The 22466-nt window shown below is 40.9% G+C and overlaps 2 protein-coding genes across 2 annotated transcripts; one reads left to right on the top strand and one right to left on the bottom strand.

Annotated features, from left to right (window-relative positions):
- Positions 1-89: 89 nt before the first annotated feature.
- On the bottom strand, positions 90-3253 carry LOC115689944 (2-phytyl-1,4-beta-naphthoquinone methyltransferase, chloroplastic). The gene is made up of 8 exons (XM_030616150.2): positions 3066-3253; positions 2888-2952; positions 2689-2779; positions 1667-1755; positions 1248-1381; positions 1101-1162; positions 736-835; positions 90-336 (listed from the first exon to the last, which is right to left on the bottom strand). The coding sequence occupies exons 1-8, from the start codon at positions 3201-3203 to the stop codon at positions 236-238; spliced, it is 780 nt and encodes a 259-aa protein (XP_030472010.1). The 5' UTR covers positions 3204-3253; the 3' UTR covers positions 90-235.
- Positions 3254-16286: 13033 nt separating this feature from the next.
- On the top strand, positions 16287-21690 carry LOC115689943 (cysteine-rich receptor-like protein kinase 2). Its single transcript, XM_030616146.2, has 7 exons — positions 16287-17096; positions 17198-17311; positions 17601-17740; positions 17824-18034; positions 18146-18374; positions 18578-18728; positions 21167-21690. Exons 1-7 carry the CDS (start codon positions 16334-16336, stop codon positions 21506-21508), a joined length of 1950 nt encoding a protein of 649 aa, XP_030472006.2. The 5' UTR covers positions 16287-16333; the 3' UTR covers positions 21509-21690.
- The last annotated feature ends 776 nt before the right edge of the window (positions 21691-22466 follow it).

The raw sequence follows: 22466 nt of genomic DNA, 5'->3' as shown, positions 1-22466 counted from the left end.
TCACTGTCATTCGATGATACCAACATATCATCTTTCTCTTCAGAATGGGCCAGGGCCATTATATAAACAGAAAAATAAGTACACAACCATTTACTGCAGAAATATACATTAATGAAAAAACAATAGTAACCTTTTGGGCGTTGAAGAATAAATTCAAATTTTATAACATCTCCATACAAAAAAAAAAAAAAGCAACAAGAAAAGCTTTTTGGGTAAAATTGTCAGGTCGCTCGCTCTAACGTGTCGCAACTAAGATCCCCATGAGGCCTCCGCTGATTTCATAATGCTTGCCATTAGAAAATCCAGATTCTAAAGCAAGTTTCTCCAACTCCTGACCTGAATCAGAATGCCAATCTTAATAAACCAAAGAATTATTGAGTGCCCTACACTTAAAAAGAAGAAAAAGAAGAACATTCCCTCCATCCATCTCCTAAAAATCTTCTCAATGCATGCATCAGCTGACTCATATGCTCACGAGAAAGAAGGAAAAAAAAAAAAGTTTTTCGCAAAGGGATCTTACACGAAAGCAACTTGTTTTTGGATAACAGAGAAAAGTGTTGTTGTCTAAGTATGATTCCCCAAAAACATGACAAGAGAACTGGATTAAGTTTCATCGACTCAAAATACGAATCCATGTGTCTAGCGGTATTAAGAAAAGAACTTGATAAGCTTAATAAGCCAAATGAGGTAGTGGGATAAAATTGATGCACAATAAAACCTCAACGCAGAACTAACCTGTTAAAAATTCGTTAATCGAGCTCTTCAAGTACTCATAGTCCTTTCCCAGCCCATAGCCAGTTGCCACAGGGACAACAACGTTGTCGATCATCCATTCCTTGTAAAGCAACATTTAACAAGCAATAAGCACATTACTGCCTGCAGCGTTGGCATTTATCTGATAAACTTTAATGAAGACCCATGCCAAACAGAGAATAACTAACTTCAGTAAGAACTACATAGGGAGGGCAGAAGTTACTAGAGGTAGGCAAGTTGATATTGGCAATAAATTAACAATGAATTCCACTCTCTTTTTACCATAGCCAACTTAATGTTTTGCTTTCTAAATCAAACTGAACAAAACTATTCCCAGCTGCGCATACCTGAAATGAGGTTGTTAATGCTTGAGTACTTTTATTGAAGTCAAGAACACATATTCTACACCCTGAAAACCCACAACGAAAAAAACAAAGAAAATTCAGATATGGTTCCATCACATTTCACTTTTCCAAAGACCTAAAGTATCAGACCTGGTTTCACAACTCGATACATCTCTCGCATGGCTTTGGGTTTATCTACCAAATTCCTTAGCCCATAACCAATTGTGATTGCGTCAAAGTAACCCCCAGGAAATGGCAATTCAAGTGCATTGCCTTCCACCCACCTGCATGGCAGTTGATGAAAGGGTTGTTTAAAGAACTTATGGTATCGTTAAAGTCAAGAGTCTCCAATAATATTAATCGTGACTCCTTGATCATCACGAGTAATCTTTTGAGTTGTAGTTTCAGCAATTGTGGGAGTAAAACAACTTAGCATTACATGCAACCCCCCCCCAAAAAAAAAAAAGGAAAAAAAAACAAAGCATATCAGCTTTTAAATAGATAATGCGTGCCATTATTCATGTCCCATACATTACAAAACAATGAGCACAACATTTACCAATGCTCACTCTATGTTCTTATAGCAAGCCTTCGCCCGCAAGCGTTGCCGGGATGAAGCAACAGATAACTGCTCCTTGGAGAAATCAAGACCAGCAACCTACAAGTAGTGAAAAGTATGCAACATGATGAAACATGCTACTGTTGCTAATATAATCATACTGCTTTATAATTTATAGGAATTGTTTGCACATTTGCATTGCCACATATAGGTCCATCTGCAAAAGCAAGAACAGGACTTCTGTACTACACAATGCGGTTTAACAGCAAGGAAACATATCTATGGAAAGAAGAAATACCATCTGCAAACTAATAAATATTCTTGACAAGCAAAACATGTGATACTCCTGAGAACAACTTTGAATGCGAAATTTCTACAAGAAGATAATTGTGACCACTAGTTTGCTAGATGATGGCTAGCTCATTTACCAAAATATTTTTCCAGGCCAAACACCCTTCATGTGGAGCAAGATTTTATAAAGGTAAGCCTAGCTGATGCAGCTAAAGAGCCATAGTCGATGATAGATTGAAGATTCTCTATTTTCTCAATACTACTAAGGGACACAACAAGAATTGTAATGATCCCCCCTAAGGGACACCATTTTAACTCAACAATAATCTTTTTGACTCAATAAAACTTGGATAATAAAGCTAATGGCCCATCGTCAAATTCTCTATCATGCCAACAAGTTACTCACAAGCTAGAAAAAGGGCATCCGCCCATCTCACTGTCCTATTCTATTTCAGGATACTCTAAGAAAAATCAGTGCTATAATGTTTTGGAACTCCTCAGAAGATAAACAATACAAACAGAAGCCCTTCCATGCGACACGACTTCGATTTTGAAACTCTTTTACAGAAGGCTTTGCCACTGAGCGTGTAGCACATAACTGTCAAATTCATACATGTCAATCATGGTGAACAGATAATTTCTAACTAGACAAGAATTCCCACATTAAAGTAACCATCTTAAGCAAAACAAGAAAGCTGGTCTCGCAAACCGAAAGGCGGAGATCGAGAGGAAAGAGCTGACCCTGCCATGGGGACCAACTTTCTCAGACAAGAGGAACGCTAAATCGCCACTCCCACAGCACAAGTCCAACACACAATCCCCCATTTTCGCCCTGTTCCACAAGCTTCAATTTAATAGAAATGCTCGGCAACCCAAATAAAAAGAAACAAAATTCCACAAGCATTCAACTCAAGAACAGAAAAATCACACGACCCAATACCCGCTCCACGAAACGGCCATGCGCTTCCAAATCCGATGCTGACCCAAGCTCAACAGGTCGTTTAACTGCATTCCGAACCAGAAGAGAGAAAAAGGTGAAGTTACGTGCTTTACAGAAAAAGCCAAAAAGGGAACGGAAAACGAAGGAGCTGGAGCGCGAAGACAATGTGGATAAGCACGTTATCGTAGACCGGAGCAATACGACCGAACAGGGCCTGGCGTTCGCTTGAGCACCGAATCGCGCCGCGAGTGCTCCGGTCGCGGTTCAGGCGAGCGCCGGGAAGACAGAGCACAGAGAAATGAACAGATGAAGCCATCTCTCTCTCTCTCTCTCTCTCTCTCCTCCGTAGGTTCCTCCGAAGGGGAAAGCATCATAAGCCCAGGCGACTGATATATATTTAATATTAGAAACCTTGTATTAAAAAAAATCAAATTCTTGCTCAAAAAACCCATATATATATAGTGTATCGTAAAAATTAATAAACTTTCAAGTTTTTATTTTCAAATCTTCAAGGAATCAATTAAATCAAGAACCCGAATATATGCCTTAGGAAAATGTAGACTTATCTAGCAATTATGCAAGTTATGATTGTTTAAGAAAAAAAAAGAGGTAAAGAAACGACGGATATACGCAACTCTTTTGACACAATAACTTTGGCTCGCGGACTTTTCACTCATCTTACAAGAGAAAAATAGGAATCAAACTCAATCCCTACACAGAAATTATCAATCCTGCACTTGCATTCTTTGCATTTTAGGTACTAGTAGCATTTAGACTGACTCGTTTGCATCAAGCATGCTGCAAGGGGGTTGGATAGGAACTCGATTAGTGGCCCGACATGAGAAATGAGCTTAAATTTTAAGTTTGGCATGAGAGAAGAGCTTAAAAATCAAGTTTTCCCACTTTCTTGGAGCATCAAAATAGTTAGGCTAGCAAGATCATGGGAACTACGACATTATGGGAGATCCAAGATGGTGGGAGCATGTCTTAAATCCAAGATCCAGGGAGTATGTCCTAATTCCAAAACTTCTCGGAACTTTGTCTTAATTCCAAGATGATGGGAGCTTGTTTTCCAACATCCTAGTAGGGGTGTAAAAAAAACCCGAGCCGACCCGGCCCGACCTAACCCGACCCGGCCCGGCCCGAAATTTTAGGGTATTTTGGGGTCAGGTCTTATTTTCTCTGGGTATGGGTTTTAGATGTGGGTATTTATTAAGATCGGGCCGGGTTAGGCCGGGCCGGGCTTTTTTGACCTGGCACCACTTCCCCCCCCCCCCCCTCTCCCCTTCGCTTCTTCTCTCTCGACCGTGAACATCTGTCTCCCCCCTTCCAGTTCAGCCATGGTCTTCCTCGCCTCCCACGCCCCCCCGATCCTAGGACTATGTCTTAGTTCTAATACTTTCCTGCCCTAATTCCAACATCCTAGGACCATGTCTTAATGCTGACATCTTTTGTCCTAATTCCCTTATCCTTGGACAATATGTCTTGATTCTAACACTTTTGTCTTAATCCAACATCTTTGTCCTAAGTCCAAACATGTTGGGTATTTGTCTTAACTCAAGGATTTGGGATTTGGTTTTAGTTTGGACAAGGTAGAATAAGGTTAACTAAAGAGGGGCACCGTTTTTGGGTAAGATAAGAAGGGGTTTTGGATCTAGTGTTAGTGCAGTGTAGCGAATCAATGAAACAGGAAGTGTTGGATCAATCCTAAGGCGCAAGATCTGATGGTAAGATTACGTCAAAAGTGGCACGGCTTGTGAACCATTGGATCAATCTTGGCCTTCCAAATATACGCCTCATGTGCGTTACACTCCCCAACACCCCTGTGGATCATTGGTGTCTGGTTAAGGTTAAACTCACCACAGAAGAGGAGCTGGAGCTTCCGTGGCATGTCTATTTGATATATGGTGATAACAAACTCTATAGATGCGTTCTTTATTTTAAAGTGCCGATCCCTGCGTATCCCGAATTCTCTCCAAATCTTTTTCTTCCCTAAAGAGTGAGAATGCACAATTGAAGTTGAATGTTAGATGTAACTTTCTTTGCAAAATTGAATGAAATCACCTGCTGTTACGCATTGTTATGATGGAAATTGCATGAAATTGAACACTGACCGAAGTTGCATGCTATTGATTGCACAATAACACCAAGATCGCATGCTGACTTTGAATTGCAAATTGGTATGAATTGCATGTTGTGGAACATTTAATTTTTTTATTTATTTTTTTAGGGGAACATTTAATGAAATGAGGGAAAATTCCAATTAAGGACCTCAAGTAAGGTCTTTTTCTCAAAAAATGACCTCAAGTGGACATAGTGTCAAATAAGAGCATGAAGTGTCCAATCAATCTCAAATAAAGACCCGAAGTGCCCAATTAGTCTCAAGTAAGGGCCTGGGTTCGCCGGCCGGTTAAATGCTCACCGGCCGGCGAGCACGTTACTGTTCCGGCGACCGGAACAAGGGAATTTCATCTTTTCTTTTTAATTTTTTTTCTTTTTTTTTTCCTTTTTTTTGTTTTTTTCTTTTCCTTTTCTGTTTTTTTTTCCTCTCTTCTCTTCGCCGGCCTAAGGCGGAGGTTGCCCTCGCCGGCATCAGGCGAGGGCAGCCCTCGCCTGACACCAGTGAAGGCGACCCTCGCCCGACACCGGTGAAGGCGACCCTCGCCCGACACCGGTGAAGGCGACCCTCGCCCGCCCAGCCTAGGTGAGGGCCGCCCTCGCCGGCGTTGAGCAAAGGCGGCCCTCACCAAGGCTGGGCGGGTGAGGGCGACTCTCGCCAAATCCGGTGAGGGCAACCCTCGCCCTTGCCCACCTAGCCCAGGCGAGGGTGACTCTCGCCTGCCTAGGCGAAGGCGGCACTTGCCGGAGTCGGGCGAGGGCGGCCCCGGCTATGGCCAACGGAGGAAAGAGAGGAAAAAAAAAACATAAAAGGAAAAGGAAAAGAAAAAAAAAAGGAAAAAAAAAGAAAAAAGTTAAAAAGAAAAAGACGAAATTGCCCTTGTTCCGGTCGCCGGAACAGTAACGTGCTCACCGGCCGGTGAGTATTTGACCGGCTGGCGAACCCAGGCCCTTACTTGAGACTAATTGGGCACTTTAGGTCATTATTTGAGACTGATTGGACACTCCATGCCCTTATTTGACACTATGTCCATTTGGGGTCCTTTTTTGGGAAAAAAGCTCTACTTGGGATCCTTAATTGGAATTTTCCCATGAAATGATGATACTTAAATCGATATAGCTGTTTTGAAATTGAACGAAATTGCACTTTGACTGAAATAAGACGCTCTTTTGATTGGAATGAATTCGTCCTCCTTGCTTGGTTTTGCATTCAACAAAGTTCTTGCACGTGTACACAAGGTGCATTGATCGATTTGGCATTTAATACTTGCCTATTCTACTTGAACACTGCTTTAATGGGATCGGATGCTTCCCAATTCAGTATTCACATTTGAACATAGGGCCCGCATGCATGCACGAGTTGTAGGGAATGAATGTGTGGCATTTGATTTATGCTTGTTTTCACTTGCTATTTATTATGGATTGGAATTTATCCATTGTTTGGTTTCTTCGAATGCACCTTTTATTTTGATTTAAGGAGTACATCTACTAATTATGCGTACTATACTATGTTGTCATGGGCCATTGGATCGCTGACAATTGGGAATTACGTCATTGGACTCTTAGCTGCAAATGATAATCATTCTGTTTTTTCTATTTTTCTACTCCAGAAAATAGGTTTGGAATAGAAATCCGTTTGGTAATGCAATTTCATTTTTCTATTTTTGGAACAAATTTTAATTTCAGAAATAGATTTGGAACAGAAATGAGAAGTAAAAATTTTCTACTTTTCTATTTATGAAACAAAAATGAGAAATAAAAATTCTTTTTATCGCTCGCCCTTGCTACTAGCCAATTGCCCACCCGCCGCCCACCACCACCCACCCATCACCTCTTGCCGCCCTCCTCCTGCCGGCTATCGCTACCCTCCTCCTGCCACCTCCTGCCGCTGCTCGACGCCAGCTGCCTCCTATCATCATCCTCCGCACTAGCCACACCGCCATCCGCTGCCGTCTCCTGTCGCCACCCGCCCACCATCCACTCGCCGGCCCGATAGGGAGAAATTTTGTGCCGTTATCAAATAAATTTTTGTTTCAAGAACAAAAATTTTGTGTAGTTATCAAACGCGTTTTTTTACTCAGAAACTCATCCATGGAATAAAAATAAAAAATCTATTTTTGGCCAGAAATTGATTTTTGAAATATAATGGTTGTCATTCGCACCCTTACTTTTAGAAAACTATCATATCCCAACGATCACCGATATCGCAGCGCCAAAATCATGAGAGCTGCTAAGTTTTAGGCATGTTTGATAAAATCTTCAGCATTGTCCTAAATAACGCTCAACACATTCCTCGTTTGGAATATGGTCTCGTAGTTTCTATATGCTTGCAATGATATTTTTTTCCATGTACAATGCGTGTGCCACTCATTAATCTGTGCGTGCATGATGGTCTGCGTTAGTCTTACGATTCTATAGCTAGTATACGTGGGTGGGTTCAACAAATTAGATCCATCTCCCTCAAGCAACAAGAGTTGGAGGTCGTGTACGTGACGCTTGGAAGAAAATTCGAGAATTTCGCTCTAGACAAACGAGGTGGAATTCCGTGTATAAGATGTTGAGATGCTGATGCTATACTCAATCACTCATAGCGCAAGGATGTATTTCTCACCGTTGACGCAAGTTTGCAGGGTAGCCAAAGTCTTTAGGGAGTTCTTGTACGTTTTTAGTGATGCAACAACTGCTTTGACGTCGTCCAATGATTATCCGTCAAGCAACAGCGTCGTGATATTTCTCTGCATGATCACGATGGACTTAGCGAACAAGGAGGGTGATTCTTTCTTCAATCGAGCGGCTGTGGTCATGAAGCAAAAATTTGTCAAATATTACAAGGACATTCCATCTGCTCTTTTTTGTGTCCACTGTCTTGAATCCAAGAATCAAGTTGAATGGGCTCAAAACTCTGCTTGTTCCCTATGTATGATGCATACCCTGCGGTGGAGATGCCGCCCTCATCGACCGGGGTATCCGTATGGTCTTTGCTATTTTGCTAGCTCTTTGGTGTCATCTCCTTATGGGGTCGAGACGTACTTGACGATGAACTACTCTAGATATATTGAAAAAGTTGTGCAAGACAATATCAACGTCAGAAGTGGTACAAGAGTGGAGCTTCACGTTTTCCAATTCTTTCTATCACGGCTCATGACCTACTAACCCATCGCCATTTACGGTACCATCAAAGTCCACGTTTAATACTAGCCAGCGGATTTTGGAAGACAACAAACATAGCTTGACTGTGAAACATGTCACAATGACCGTCATACGCCGTGATTGGCTATCGTAAGGATTGATTCTAGCTGAACGTGCCTAACGGGACTAAGAGGCCAACGACAACACTTTATCATCCGAATCATGATGGCGGTCATAGCTTCAAAGACATCAAATTAATTTGACATTTCTTGTGTGTAATTTATTTTTAATAGAATTGTCTCACTTGTATGTGTAATGTTATTTTGTAAATTTGAAGATGTATTTCTTTCCCATTTAACTCGATGAGTGTCTTTAATTAAATTTCGAAAATTAATTTTTATATTACAAAATTATAGCCGTTAACCAATAGCTAGCCGTTACCCAAAAAAAATACCAAACCCAATCTGCCCATAAATAAAGAACCAATGCCAGAGGAAGAGACAAGTCGAGAAACTCCTAGATCGACATTCAAAAGTCGAGAAACTCTTACACTCTTCACATTAGGCAATCCAACCAAACAACAGATGGCCCGTTTGAATGTCAATGTACCATAGTTAGATAATCGACCGAAAGAAAGAGGCACCGACATATGGAAATTCGATGATATTAAAGGTTTCCCGAGCCTAGGCCGACATGCAGTGTAAAAGCAATGTCCGCACACTTTTCCGTATGATCTGAACAACGGGACAGGACATTGTGGGGGGGCACAAAGAGCGCAATTGCCGTCAACACAGGCGTGTGTGGGTTGGCCTCTAACCGACCAGCCAAGTGTAGATATGAATATCAAATTTCGAAAATTTGTAGCGTACTAGTACATTGTTTTTGAATGTATTATGCGGTACCGTAACAATTTGTAGTGTACTAGTACATTGTTTTTGTCCCGGTCATTGCCCCCCACAACGGTTCAAACTAAAAACGTCAATGGTGCAGAAATTTCCGGTCCGAAACTGCGTGCAAAACATTTCTTGACTCCGAGTCACCAACGTATTTTCTACTTTCTTCATCGGTGTCTTCACGACAGCTTTCGTCTTCATTACGGGAGGGAGGTCTTCCTCTTTGAATTTTTCAAGACGATCTCTCTCTCTCTCTATCTCTCACGGTTCCTTTTTAGCTCTTTCCTTTAATCTCACCGTGTCTCTTTGGTCAGCGAAACCCGCCGGACAACATCGCGCCAAGAGGATCGAGCTATCCAAGGTACGTACTACCACTGACCTGACCTCTCACTCTCCCGAAACATGCGATTCGCTTCAGCGAATTTCTTGTGAATTGGACTTGCCGCGCTCGCATTTGCTTCGAGTCTCGTCATCAATCAGGTTAGCAGACTAGCCACTCTCGATTCGAAGTTCTTCCAGAATTAAGCTTGAGATTGAGAGTCGGCGATTTCGATTCCGTCTTCGCGGAGCGGCCGGGTTGGATTCCATAATAAACTTAGCTGCCCTTCGACCACTGACTGCTTCATTGGTTGTTGATATCTGATTGAGCTCCTTTTCCTCTGTTTCTTTAAGCGAGTTCTTCGATCCTTAATGTGATTCAAGGCGTTTGAGAAATTGTGAACTTGGCATAATCACAAATGTAAGTAGTAGCAGATTGTACTGGAGAGAGTACTCACACTCCTCATAATGCTCAATGTCAACGAGGGAAAATTACCAAAAAAAGCCCTAAATTTATTATAATTGCGTCAATTCAGTTCTAAATTTTTTTCTTTACCAATTTAGTCCATCCCATCAATTTTGGCTAGCCGGCGCTAACGTGGACACCGGCTGTCCTACGTGGCATGGTCAGCGCTGACGTGGACAATTTATAATAATATTTCATTTTTTCGAATTTTTTATTTTTTCTTTTCTTCCTTCTTTTCTTTTTTTCCCACAGTGGCCAACAAGGCTCCAGCAAGGCTCACTGGCCATTGGATGAGGCTTTTGGGCCGTGGACGAAGCAGCCTCACCCAGATCTAGGTGAGGCCATGGCCACCTTCACCCGTGGTCACGCCTCGCAATCTGGGCAAGGCCAACCTCGCCGACACTAGCGAAGGCGGCCTCACCCGCGGCTGCGCCTCGCAATCTTGGCGCAAGACCAACCTCACCTGTTGCGAGCAAGGGCGGCCATGGCCTCGCCATCCACGAGCGAGGCCACCTTCGCCCGCGGCCCCCAAGCCTCGTCCAATGGCTGGCGCGGGGAAAAAAAGAAAAGAAAAAGAAAAGGAAAATAAATAAATCATTCGAAAAAATAAAATATTATTAAAAATTATCCACGTCAGCATCGACTGAACAACTAACATCGATTGGTGTCCACGTTGACGCCGACCGGCCAAAATTGGCCGGATGGACTGAATTGGCACAAATGCAAAATGTTTAGCACTGAATTGGTAAAAAGAAAATGTTCATGACTAAATTGATACGATTGTAATATGTTTAGGACTTTTTTGGCAATTTTCCCTATTAGTGGCCATACATATTGTTGCAAACAACTTATGTTGTTTTGAGATGCTCTCAAGCCAACTTGACTCTCTCTTCTGATTGCTCAATAAACTCTAGGTCAATTAGTTTCTTTTCACCAATATCATCGCAACAAATAGGAGTATTGTCTTTTAGACCACACAAAGCTTCAAAAGGAGCCATCTTAATGATGGATGATAGCTCTTAAATTCTAACAAATGTAAGTATTAGTCCCAAGAGTCATTAAAGTCAATAGCACGGGATATCAACGTGTCCTCTAAGGTTTGAATTGTTCTCTTGAACTGTCCATCTTTTTGCACGTGGAAAGTTGTAATGTAGTTGAGCTTAGTACTCAACATATCTTGTAAGCTCCTCCACGATTAGAGACAAATCTAGGATCTCTATCAACAACAATGCTCACCGGAACTCCATGAAACTTTACTAACTGATTGACATATCATTTTGCCATACCTTCCGGTAAAAGACAAAAATAATGATAAAATCCATCAACAATCACCCATATAGCATTCTTACCACTTGGCATTCTTAGTAGACTGATGATAAAATCCATGTGATATGCTCCCAGATCTATTTAGATATTTCAAGAAGCTGCAACTGTCCACTTGATTTATGTGCTCAATTTTCACTTTGTGATGAATCAGACACCGTTCAATAAATTTTACAATATCGTTCTTCATGTTAATCCACCAGAAATATTCTCCCAAATCCCTATTTATTTTAGTGCCCCCTTGCGCCTCTCGCGGATGAATTGAGAATCTAGTATTGTAAGCTTTCTGTAATATCTTTTTTTCAACTCCAAATCATCAGGAACACATAACCAACCGTGAAACTTGAAGGACTCATTGATATGGATACTAAGGCTCCGTTCGTTTGGCGGAAAATATTCTACTTTTGAAAAATATTTTTCCGGAAGTCATTTTCCTGGAAAATGTTTTTCTGGAACATAATTTCCCGGTGTTCGGCGACCAATATGAAAAAGTTTTGGAAAATATTTTTCGCCGGCGGCGGCGGCGTCCGGCGGCCGGCGCCGGCGGCGGCCGGCGCGGAGCGGCAAGCGGCGGCCAACGTCCGGTGTCCGGCGGCGGCAGCGACGGCCCGGCAGCGGCGGCAGCGACCCGCGAGCGGCGGCGGCGGCAGCGACCGCGACCCGCCGGCAGCGGCAGCCGGCGCGCGGCGGCGGCCGGCCGGCGGCGGCGCGGCAACGGCCGGCGACCGCGCGGCGGTGGCCGCGGCCGGCTACCCGCGGCGGCGGCCGGCAACATGCGGCGACGGCCGGCTACCAGCAGGCGGCCGGCGCCGGCAGCGGCGGCCGGCTACCGGCGGCGGCGGCGGTCGGCGACCCGCGGCGCGGCGGCGACAGCGACCTTAGTGAAGAAGAAGAAGAAGCTCCGGAAAATGATTTCCGCTTTTGAAGAAGCGGAAGTCATTTTCCGTAGACTTAGGCTATTTTGTGAGGGAGGGAAGGAAAATATTTTCCCACGGAAAACGTTTTCCGCCCCCCGAACACCAGAAAACCCGGAAAATATTTTCCAGAAGAATATTTTCCGCCAAACGAACGGAGCCTAAAATCTACTTGTCTCCCAGCTTCTACACCTTCTTTGATTTCTACAACTAAGGTCTTCATTCTGTTCAGACTTGATTCCGTCAAGTAAGGTCAATTTTACTCGTTAGCTAACCGAGCACCAATATGATGAGCCAATCCTCTATGTCCTACTTTTCCTTGTCCACGAGGATAGAATTCTAAGGGCAAAAGAACACTACAAGTGTCATAACTTGTGTACGGCGCTCACTTTAGTGCCATCACTTTTTTTTGGATCATTTTAGTGCTAAAATTTTTGTAAAACGATCACTTAATTGCTAAAATTTTTGAAAAACGATCACTTAAGTGCCAACTCCGGTGCCGTACACAATTTTTCGCCAGAAATCTGACGTGGCATTTTTTTTATTAATTTCTGAAGCTGACGTGGCTCGCCGGAGTCTCACCGGAGATTGGCACTTAAGTGATCGTTTTTCAAAAATTTTAGCACTTAAATGTTCGTTTTTAAAAAATTTTAGCACTTAAGTGATCGTTTTTTAAAAATTTTAGCACTAAAGTGATTCAAAAAAAAGTTATGACACTTAAGTGATCGTTTTTCCTCCGACTTGGCACCAAAGTGATCCGAAAAAAAGTTATGGCACCAAAGTGAGCGCCGTACACAAGTTATGGCACTTATAGTGTCCTTTTGCCAAATTCTAAGTAGAGTAAAAGTTGCCATGTTTCCAAAAGACTTACGACTTAAGACATCTACCACTACGTGTGCTTTGCCCAAAATTGATAGGCACGCACTTAAGACTTTTGTGATCGATAAAGATTTAGCATTTTTCACCATACAAGTAGCGTTGCTATATTTTCAAAGTAATAAAAAAATTTGCTAACTATAGATAATGAGTGAGCTAGTTTTTCTCATGTGTTTTTAACTATTTAGAGGCATGGGCAACAATATTGTCATTTTGAGTAAGAACGTGAAGCCTCACAGGAGATTGTGAACCATCCAATCACTGTAGGCAAAGTGAAAATAAGAGTTACACTAGCAGCCTCTTCAATTCTTGGAACCTGTACTCACACTAATTTGACCGCACAAATTTTACCCCCTTCTAAGTTAGGCGAATAAGTGGACCAGTATTGGAGAATCCTTCCACAAATCAAATGCAGTAGCCAGCTAACCCAAGAAAGCTTCTCCCTTCTATAACATTAGTAGGGCAACTCCACTAAATAATTGCTTCAATTTTCTTTAGATCAACGGAAAGTCATGCTTCAAGATTACGTCGCCCAAGAACTCTATATGATCAAACTGGAGGCAGCATTGACTATTAACAAACAACTTCTTTTCATGGAAAGTCTCCAAGACAACTCTTTTAGGCACATCATCTTCTTTTATCTTCAATTAATGATACTCAAAATGAAGATCGATCTTGGAAAATACCTGAGCTCCCTTACGATAATAAAATAAATCATCAATTCAGGGCAAATGAAACCTCACTTTTCTCTCACGCAGTTCCCTCTCTTTTCTGTTTTTCTTTGGTACCAAATGAAAGCGTGTCTCTTCTATTTAAAATTGTCTTTCATATTTCATTGATGGAATTTGGGTGCTTTATTAAATATATCAGCATTGTTTCGTAATTGAGAAATAGTTGTAATTTTATTTGGAATTTTTATTAAGAAGTAAATGTTTGCTTTTTGTAGAAGTATATATTGCTTTTATTAGTTCCGACTGGTTGATACATACTTTGGCCACTTAACTTATAATTTATAGGTACGATTACAAAATAATATAAGACATGCGTAACATTTTTTGTAATATTGATACTTAAAAACTTTCATGATTTGGTGTAATCGCACTTCTTTTACTTGAGAAACGTTTAATAAACTAAAGAGAGTTGACTAATTTTGTCAATTGTGACAAATACAAAAAGAAACTTGAATTAAAAAAGCATCTAATGTCTTATTCCTATAAGCGGAGGCGGACAATGTCTGCTTTAATGGAAGTGAAAGCGTAAAATTGCTGGGAAGATGCGTTATTGGTGGGTTTCCATTTATGAGTAGAAACTCGAAAAAGGAGCACACAACTTTATATTCTAACTCTTCCAATGCTAATCGGAAAAGTAATGGAAATTCAACACGGCGTGTTTAATGAAGAAGGAATGCAGCTTTTGGAAACTTTTTATTTAAAAAGAAAGCTACAGAATTTTACTAGAACAAAAGTGCACCCTAAATCAGAATTTTACTATAAACCACCGTCTATCTTCCCCACATCACAGTAAGCAGCCCTGAGAGACCTTGACAAATCCACCTTCATTGGAGATCCAATATCAGAACCCGTCAAAAGCACCAAGTGAGATAAGGTTCTTTCTCAAATCTGGTATGTGCCTTGTGTCAGTCAATGTTCTCACCACTCAATAATGCATTTTAATAGGGACTTTTCCGATCTCTACTACTTCACAAGAAACCCTGTTTTCCATAAGCACCTTTACAATCTTTCGTACACTAATAGATCGTAAACCCATGCCTAGCAAAAATGCATAATAAAAACATCCGAAATAGCACCCAATTATCACCTAATGAATTCACGGTGACTGCTAATACATCATCAACATCACTTGAACTATAATCTATTGTGGTAACAACATTGGCATAACATGCAAACTCCACCTTTACTCATGCACCCCTATACTTTGGACAATCTCTCTTATAATGTCCTACCTCATTTCAATGATAACCTTGATAGTTCTGATCGTTGGACCTCGATTTATAATTGCTCTTCCATCTGCTACCTCAAGACTCTCTACATTCGTGTCTACCCCTAATAACCAAACCATGTCCCATATCTTGCGTTAAGTTATCTTTCTATAACTTCTTTTCCAACTCTTTAGAAAACAATGGGGCTTTACCTCTTCCAAGGTAATTGTAATGTGGCCTATAGTAATGAATCATTAAAGTACACAAAAGAATCCGGTAAAATTGATATCATACCTTTTTTTATCATCAAGCAAGGCCTCATTATTGCTCTTCAAGTCCATCATGAATTTGTTAAACTCATCTAAATGGCCTTGATGGATGTGCCTTCAACCACCCTAAATTGAAACTTCCTTTTAAGCATATATAAGCAATTATTCAAACCCTTCATCAGATGAAGTGACTCAAATTTTGCCCACAACACAACGGCATCCTTTCCTTCGGTCACTTCAATCAATACATCATCCAATAGATTCAACGGGATTATGCTTTTCACGTTAGCCATCAATTTTCCCTTATCAACCTCTTTTATCATTTGCTGGCAATTTATACTTGTCATCCAAAGCTTGCGCCAAACCGTGCGCTGTTAACAGGACACATATCTTAATGCTCCACAACCCAAAGTTTTTCTTCCCGTTAAACTTCTCAATCTCAACTCTTGTTCAGGACATAATTGCAAATGAAGTGTTTTCAGGCAATGATCAGATGACCAAAACCTTCAAATCAGAGCTAGAAACCCTAACTTAGCTCTGGTGCCAATTATTATAAATAACAAGTTGACGGACATTGCAATTTAAGTCTTTTGTGAGAATAAGAAATTTCTAGAGAAATCAATTATCAAAGAAATCAATGATAAACGATAATAACATCAGAAATTTACGTGGTTCGGTCCAAATGTTTATACCTACTTCACCGACACAACCAATTGCAAAGAAATCCACTATGAATCCAAAGAATTACAAAGTTATAATCACATAATCACTCAAGTGTTTCCCAATCCTTGCCCAAAGTAAAATCCATGAGTGTCATCTCACAATCTCACATAAAACTCGCCCATAAAACTAATAGAGAGAAAACCCTATCACTCCTCTTGTTTGCTCTAATGTATAATAACCGAGTAAAAATTCCGTTTTTTTATGTCTTTATGTGACTTGCCGACTCAAACTATGAAACCTACTGAGACTAAGAATCCAACTCCAACTTGGAAAGTATTTCAATAATTTCTTACTTATTTGGACGTCAAGCCACAAGTCCTATTCGGATTTGGAAATATAGATCAGGTTTTTTCACAGGCTCAAACTTGAGACATGATAAACATTATGTTATGTGACCAAGAGAATTACTTATCAGTATCTTATTTCTCTTAACAAGCAACCTCATTAGGAGAATCGGCAGCTCCATTTTCTCAGAGAAATGGCGAGGATGATCCGATGCGTGACCACTCTGCATCTCTTGCTCGTTGCCGTTATAATTGTACATCTAGAAATGGCCGTTGGAGATCCAAGAATCCAGACTGTCAAGAGGATGTGCTCGCACGTGCCCGGGCACAACACCACTCTCTTCGTGCCCAACTTTGTGGCTTCCATGGAGAACATCAGCAGCCAGATGAGAACATCAGGCTTCGGCCTTGCGACGATAGGCTCAGGGCCCGACACTAGCTACGCCCTCTCTCAGTGCTACGGAGACCTCTCTTTGCTCGACTGTGTCTTGTGCTACGTGGAAGCACGTTCCGTGCTTCCACTGTGCTACCCTTACAACAGCGGCCGCATATACCTGGACGGATGCTTCATGAGAGCAGAGAACTATAGCTTCTATCAAGAGTACACAGGGCCTCAGGATGTCGTAGTGTGCACGAACGTCACGCGGAAGAATGCGACTTTCCATGATTCAGTGAGACGGGCCATGGCAAGCGCTGTGGCGAGGGCGCCAAACAACTACGGCTATGCACATGCCGAAGTGATCGTGCTGGGGACAGCCAATGAATCGGCTTACATGCTGGCTGATTGCTGGAGGACATTGAACACCACTTCTTGCAGGGCATGCTTGGAGAATGCGTCGACGTCGATATTAGGGTGCTTGCCCTGGTCGGAGGGGAGGGCATTATACTCGGGTTGCTTCATGAGGTACTCCGACACAAATTTCCTCAATAAGGAACCAGGAAAGGGGAGTAAGAAAGGTAAAGCTGCATCCTGAGTTTTCTTATTTCCCTTTTAAGGAGATCTATGCTTGTTTGACAAGCCAAAAGACAAGAATTCAACCATGGTTTTTTCCTTCCAGGAACCATAATAGCGATAGCAGTACCAGTTGTAAGTGCCCTGGTTGTTTCGGCAGTTGGAATAACAATAGTGTACCTTGTCTGGAAGCACAAATACATTCAAAAGAAAAGAAAAGGTAAGAAGCCTATAAGTTCATGAATAATGAAATATGTACTTAAGTGTGCAAATGTCCCTCAAATGGAGTAGACAAAAAAAGACAGTGAAGAGCACTTTCTAAAGCTTTCGTTTGCTCTACTTAATAATAATTCCGTCATTCCCTATGCTTCCAGTTTTTGGGTTCCACCAAGAGTTGTGTTTATTGAATTTGTAAGAGGGAATTTGGAATCAGGACCAGTATTGTACCATTGGTAAACATTATTGGCTATATGTATGGATATAGATCCCTGATGCACCTATTGGTCTAGGCTCTAATGATGCGGAGAAGTTTGTCAATATACTTCACGACAGTAGCTTGAACTTCAATTTCTCTACCCTCGAGAAGGCCACCGAATCGTTTGACAGCGCCAACAAGCTCGGCCAAGGAGGATTTGGCATGGTCTATAAGGTGATTCAGCTATTCCTCTGACTCACACTCATTGCAGTTTATGCAAATATACCTAGCTAACAACAATCAGAAAATGTTGCCAGGGAGTTCTTCCCGACGGAAGGGAGATAGCTGTGAAAAGGCTTTTCTTCAACAATAGGCATAGAGCAGCTGACTTCTACAATGAAGTGAACATTATAAGCAGTGTGGAGCACAAAAATCTGGTCAGATTGTTGGGATGTAGTTGCTCTGGACCTGAAAGCCTTCTTGTCTATGAGTTCCTCCCCAACAAGAGTCTCGACTGTTTCATTTTCGGTAGTTGAACATAGAAGTGTACCATTGACTGTTTTAGTTAATTAGAAGATTTGAGTTAATGAAATTCTTCTTGCCAGCTCTAATCTATCCTTCTTATCCGTGAACTGACAGATGCAAACAGAGGGCAGGCATTAAATTGGGAAAAGAGAGTGGATATTATGGTTGGCACTGCAGAGGGTCTGGTATACCTTCACGAAAGCTCCAAGATAATTCACAGGGACATAAAAGCAAGTAATATCTTGTTGGACTCGAGACTCCGCGCTAAAATAGCTGACTTTGGGTTGGCCAGATCTTTCCAGGGAGATAAGAGTCACATAAGCACCGCCATTGCTGGAACATTGTAAGTACTTTCTCTGGTGCTGTTCAGACAATAAACCAAGCTTCTCAAGAGGTCATATATTTTAGTGTTGACGAGTCAAGGCACGTTACTTTATGCTGGTAGAGACTAATCAACAGAATGATTGATGATAAGGTCTTAATATTGCAGTCTACGCATGTATATCCAAATTGCGGGTAACTATCTTTGTATTCTACATATGGTAGGGGATATATGGCTCCAGAGTACCTAGCACATGGTCAGCTTACAGAGAAAGCAGATGTCTACAGCTATGGTGTTCTCTTGCTAGAGACCGTCACAGGAAGACAGAACAACAAAAGAAAAACCGCAGAATACTCGGACAGCCTCATCACAATTGTAAGTTCCGTTAAGTCACCACTCACATACCTGTGCCCAGACCTTTCTCCTCTTTGTTGAAAATTTGTCTCAAGAGCTCGAAAATGAAACTTTCCTAATATAAGTAGATTTCCTAATTTGAAGAGGTTTCCTATTTGAATGGTTACCTAGTTTGAGTAGGTTTCCTGTTTAAGATCCAACTCTTGTCTGTATATAAGAAGTGTCTTCTTTGTGAAGAGCATCCAAGAGACCACTCAAACAGGAAAATGAAACTTTCCTAATATAAGTAGATTTCCTAATTTGAAGAGGTTTCCTGTTTGGGTGGTTACTCAGTTTGAGTAGGTTTCCTGTTTAAGATCCAACTCTTGTATGTATATAAGAAGTGTCTTCTTTGTGAAGAGCATCCAAGAGACAACTTTTTGTGAATTTCACCCTAAAGCAATTTGATTGTTGAAGCCGATTAAATCTTGTGGTAAGATATGTCAATTCATTTGTGACATTGAGAGATTATTTATGGAGGAATTGTATGGCTAAACACTGTGAGAATTATTGGGTGTAATTGGAGGTTGAAAAACACTGAGACTATTTGAGTGACTCGATTATGATTGCAATGTCCACTGTATCGCTTGATCTATAGTGAAATTATGTGCTACACACCCCATGGACGTAGGTCACATTGATTGAATCACGTTAATCTAGTGTGAAATTTATTTTCTTATTCTATTTATTTTATTGTTCGATCGCTTGTTCCTGTGACAATTCATAGCATAGTCAGGCTTGGAGTTAAAGAAAATCGATGGTGACAGAAGAAAGAAAAGTAAAGATCGAAAAATTCAATGGTACGGATTTTGATTTCCGGAAGATGCTGATTAAATTTGCTAATTAAGGTATACATGTTCCTAAGGAATCTACACTTACCCCAGTCTAGAGAGAAATCAGATTAGATGACGGAAGCTAATTAGAATTTGCTAGATAACTAAGCATTGGGTGTTATTCGACTGACATTGGCCTGTGATGTCGCGCTTAACATCATGAAAGATAATATCACTGTGGGTTTGAGTTTGATGAATGCCCTATCGAACATGTATGAAAAGCCCTTTGTGATTAATAAGGTCTACTTGACCTAACATCTTTTTAACTTAAAGATGGGTGATTGTGTGTTGATTGCTGAGTATATCAATGAATTTAATGCGGTTGTTCGTCAATTGAGTTCATTCGAGTTTAACTTTGAAGATGAGATGCGTGCTTTGATTATATTATTCTAATTGCCTAATAATTAGAATACTACTGTCACTGCTAATAGTAATTTCTTTAGGTCAAGAAACTTGACGTTTGATGAGGTTCGCAATTGGATTAAGACTCTCGAAGAAGTGTGGTCATGTAATGTTGCCAATTATTGTGTTCTTAGAATATTTAGTTGCTCGTGTTATGTTCGAGTCAATGATGGTTAGCCCGGTTAAAGGGCAAGAAAGTGCATATTCCTAAACTATACACAAAGTGAGTGGGGCTATTAGTTGTGGTGCCCGAAATTAAATTCACCTATTATCAACGAAACAAGTTACATTTGACAAGTCCCCAGTACTTCTAAGTAGGAGTGATTGTGATAGTGCTTATACGGATTTGGGCAATGTTCAACTAAGGGTGGAGTTGCAACAAGAAACTCCTAAGGTAGTGGGTACTAGCATGCTTATAGACGTGGAGCCAGCAATTATTGTATCTACTGAATTTGACAATGTGCGTATTCAATCTCCTAACAAATACGGATGCAATAGTGGTCTTGCTTTATTTATGGTTGAGGAGGCTGTGTCTGAAAATCCTTGTGGAGTAGCTAAATGTGCAAGTGGAGTTGCTATTTTATAAGATCCACGGTTTTATAAAATTCTTGGAAGATGTCCGTGACAGTTGAATCCATCAAGGGGTATGAGAGAGCAACAGTAAAGTTCGAATTTCAACAAAATGATTATGACTGGGCTCAAACGTCAAGTCAAGATGGACATAATGGAGTAGTTACCTAATTTGAGTAGGTTTCTAATTTTCGATAAAACTATTGTCTTTATATAATAAATGTCTTCTTTGTGAAGAACGTCCAAGAGGCGACTTTTTTGTGAATTACACCCTGAAAGCAATATGAGTGTTGAGCGATTAAATCATGTGGTAAGATATATTCATTTGTGAGATTATTTCGTGAAGAATTGTAGGGTTAAACACTATGAGATCTATTAGGTGTAATTGGAGGCTGGGAAACACCGAGACTGTTTGAGTGACTCGAGTATGTTTGTAATTCATGTTATATTACTTGACCTATAATGCAATTTTGTTATATTTTCCCCGTGAACGTAGGTCATATCGACCAAATCATATAAATTTGGTATATGATTTATTTTATTATTTTGTTTATTTTATCGTCCAATTATTTGTTTTCGCAATAATCTTAATCCTCTCATGTGTTTGGGAGACAGGCATGGAACCATTTCCAGGCAAACAGAGTGGACGAGCTTTTGGACCCGAACTTGATGTTACAGAACTACCGCGACAGCAACATCAAGAATGAGGTCTTCAGAGTCATCCATATAGGACTATTGTGCATGCAAGAGGCTCCTTCTTTGCGGCCAAAAATGTCCAAAGCATTGCAGATGCTAACAAAGAAGGATGAGGAACTCCCACCACCTACAAATCCCCCTTTCATAGACGAAAAGACAATGATGCTCAACGACACGTGTGAGGAGCCATCTTTTCCACTGAACCCTAAGACATCGGACTCAGTCGCCACCATATCGAACAGTTCCTTCGAGCCTAGGTGAACCTTGGACATCTATTAGTGGGCAGTATTTCACCTGACTAATATGCGAAAGAAGATTTTAGTCGATGATGATATTTTCAGAAAGAACCAACTGCGGGGATTATGGGCTAGCCCTTTTCGCCTGATGATACAAGCATCTGGATGGGGAACATAGAGACAAAGGGCGAGTCAACAAGCAGTTGAAGCAGGAAGGTCAGGTGCATCTTAGTCATTGGGAGAAAATCAACACTTGATGTTGTAGGATACCTTAAATAAAAAAGAGTGTATTGAGCAGCTTTTGCAATTTCGAAGGAAAGAAACGGTGTAACTGAACATAAAAATAGCTAAACTATACGGCTTAATGTTGTGATTGCTTTGTCTCAAGTCGCAAACCGGACAAAATCATTCTTTTCTAGAGCTTCGCTGTCAATTGATGATACATACATATTATCTTCCTATTCAGAATGGGGCCAAGGCCATGATATAAACAGAAAATAAGTACCCAACCATTTACTGCAGAAATTTACATTAATGAAAAAACAATCGCAAAACTGTTTCTCTCTCTCTCCTCCCTAGGTAGGTCTTAAGGGGATTTTTTGTTCCTTATGTCACTCGCTGAGCACCCAAAAGTCGTACGAGTCATAAAAACATGAAATATATTAATAATTGTTTACATAAAAAAATAAGCCAGTCTTAATAATCGACATAATGCTTATTTGAGTAACCAGATAACTTGAGATCAGGTATGGTATGGTTACCGATAAGCTACCAACTACGGAAATTCCTGCCGATAATCATGCTTATCATGACCATGACTATAGCTATCGATTTATGATAACGATTGGTCGACGATAATATAGCAAATTTGGCTAAGTATTGAAAGAGGTGAAGACATCAATTGGAAGATATCGATTAAGCTAGATGATGTTCAAGGGAATGCAACCATTTTAATGGGCACGAAGTCTAAGCGCAGTGGTGGT

This window comes from Syzygium oleosum, unplaced genomic scaffold (genome assembly GCF_021117445.2).
Source record: "Syzygium oleosum isolate NSW1041296 unplaced genomic scaffold, Sole_v2.1 Sole_v2.01, whole genome shotgun sequence".
Classification (NCBI taxonomy): domain Eukaryota; kingdom Viridiplantae; phylum Streptophyta; class Magnoliopsida; order Myrtales; family Myrtaceae; genus Syzygium; species Syzygium oleosum.
Note: the sequence above shows the minus strand (reverse complement) of the source record. Positions and strands in the feature narration are given on the sequence as shown.

Excerpts from the sequence above, each read along its gene's own strand:
- LOC115689943 (XM_030616146.2), top strand. The coding sequence starts at position 16,334 with ATGGCGAGGATGATCCGATGCGTGACCACTCTGCATCTCTTGCTCGTT. Across the intron at positions 18,035-18,145 it reads TCTCGACTGTTTCATTTTCG|ATGCAAACAGAGGGCAGGCA; the intron begins GTAGTTGAACAT and ends GTGAACTGACAG. Across the intron at positions 18,375-18,577 it reads ACCGCCATTGCTGGAACATT|GGGATATATGGCTCCAGAGT; the intron begins GTAAGTACTTTC and ends TACATATGGTAG.
- LOC115689944 (XM_030616150.2), bottom strand. The coding sequence starts at position 3,203 with ATGGCTTCATCTGTTCATTTCTCTGTGCTCTGTCTTCCCGGCGCTCGC. Across the intron at positions 2,953-3,065 it reads TTGCTCCGGTCTACGATAAC|TTAAACGACCTGTTGAGCTT; the intron begins GTGCTTATCCAC and ends TTCGGAATGCAG. Across the intron at positions 2,780-2,887 it reads ATGGCCGTTTCGTGGAGCGG|GGCGAAAATGGGGGATTGTG; the intron begins GTATTGGGTCGT and ends CTTGTGGAACAG.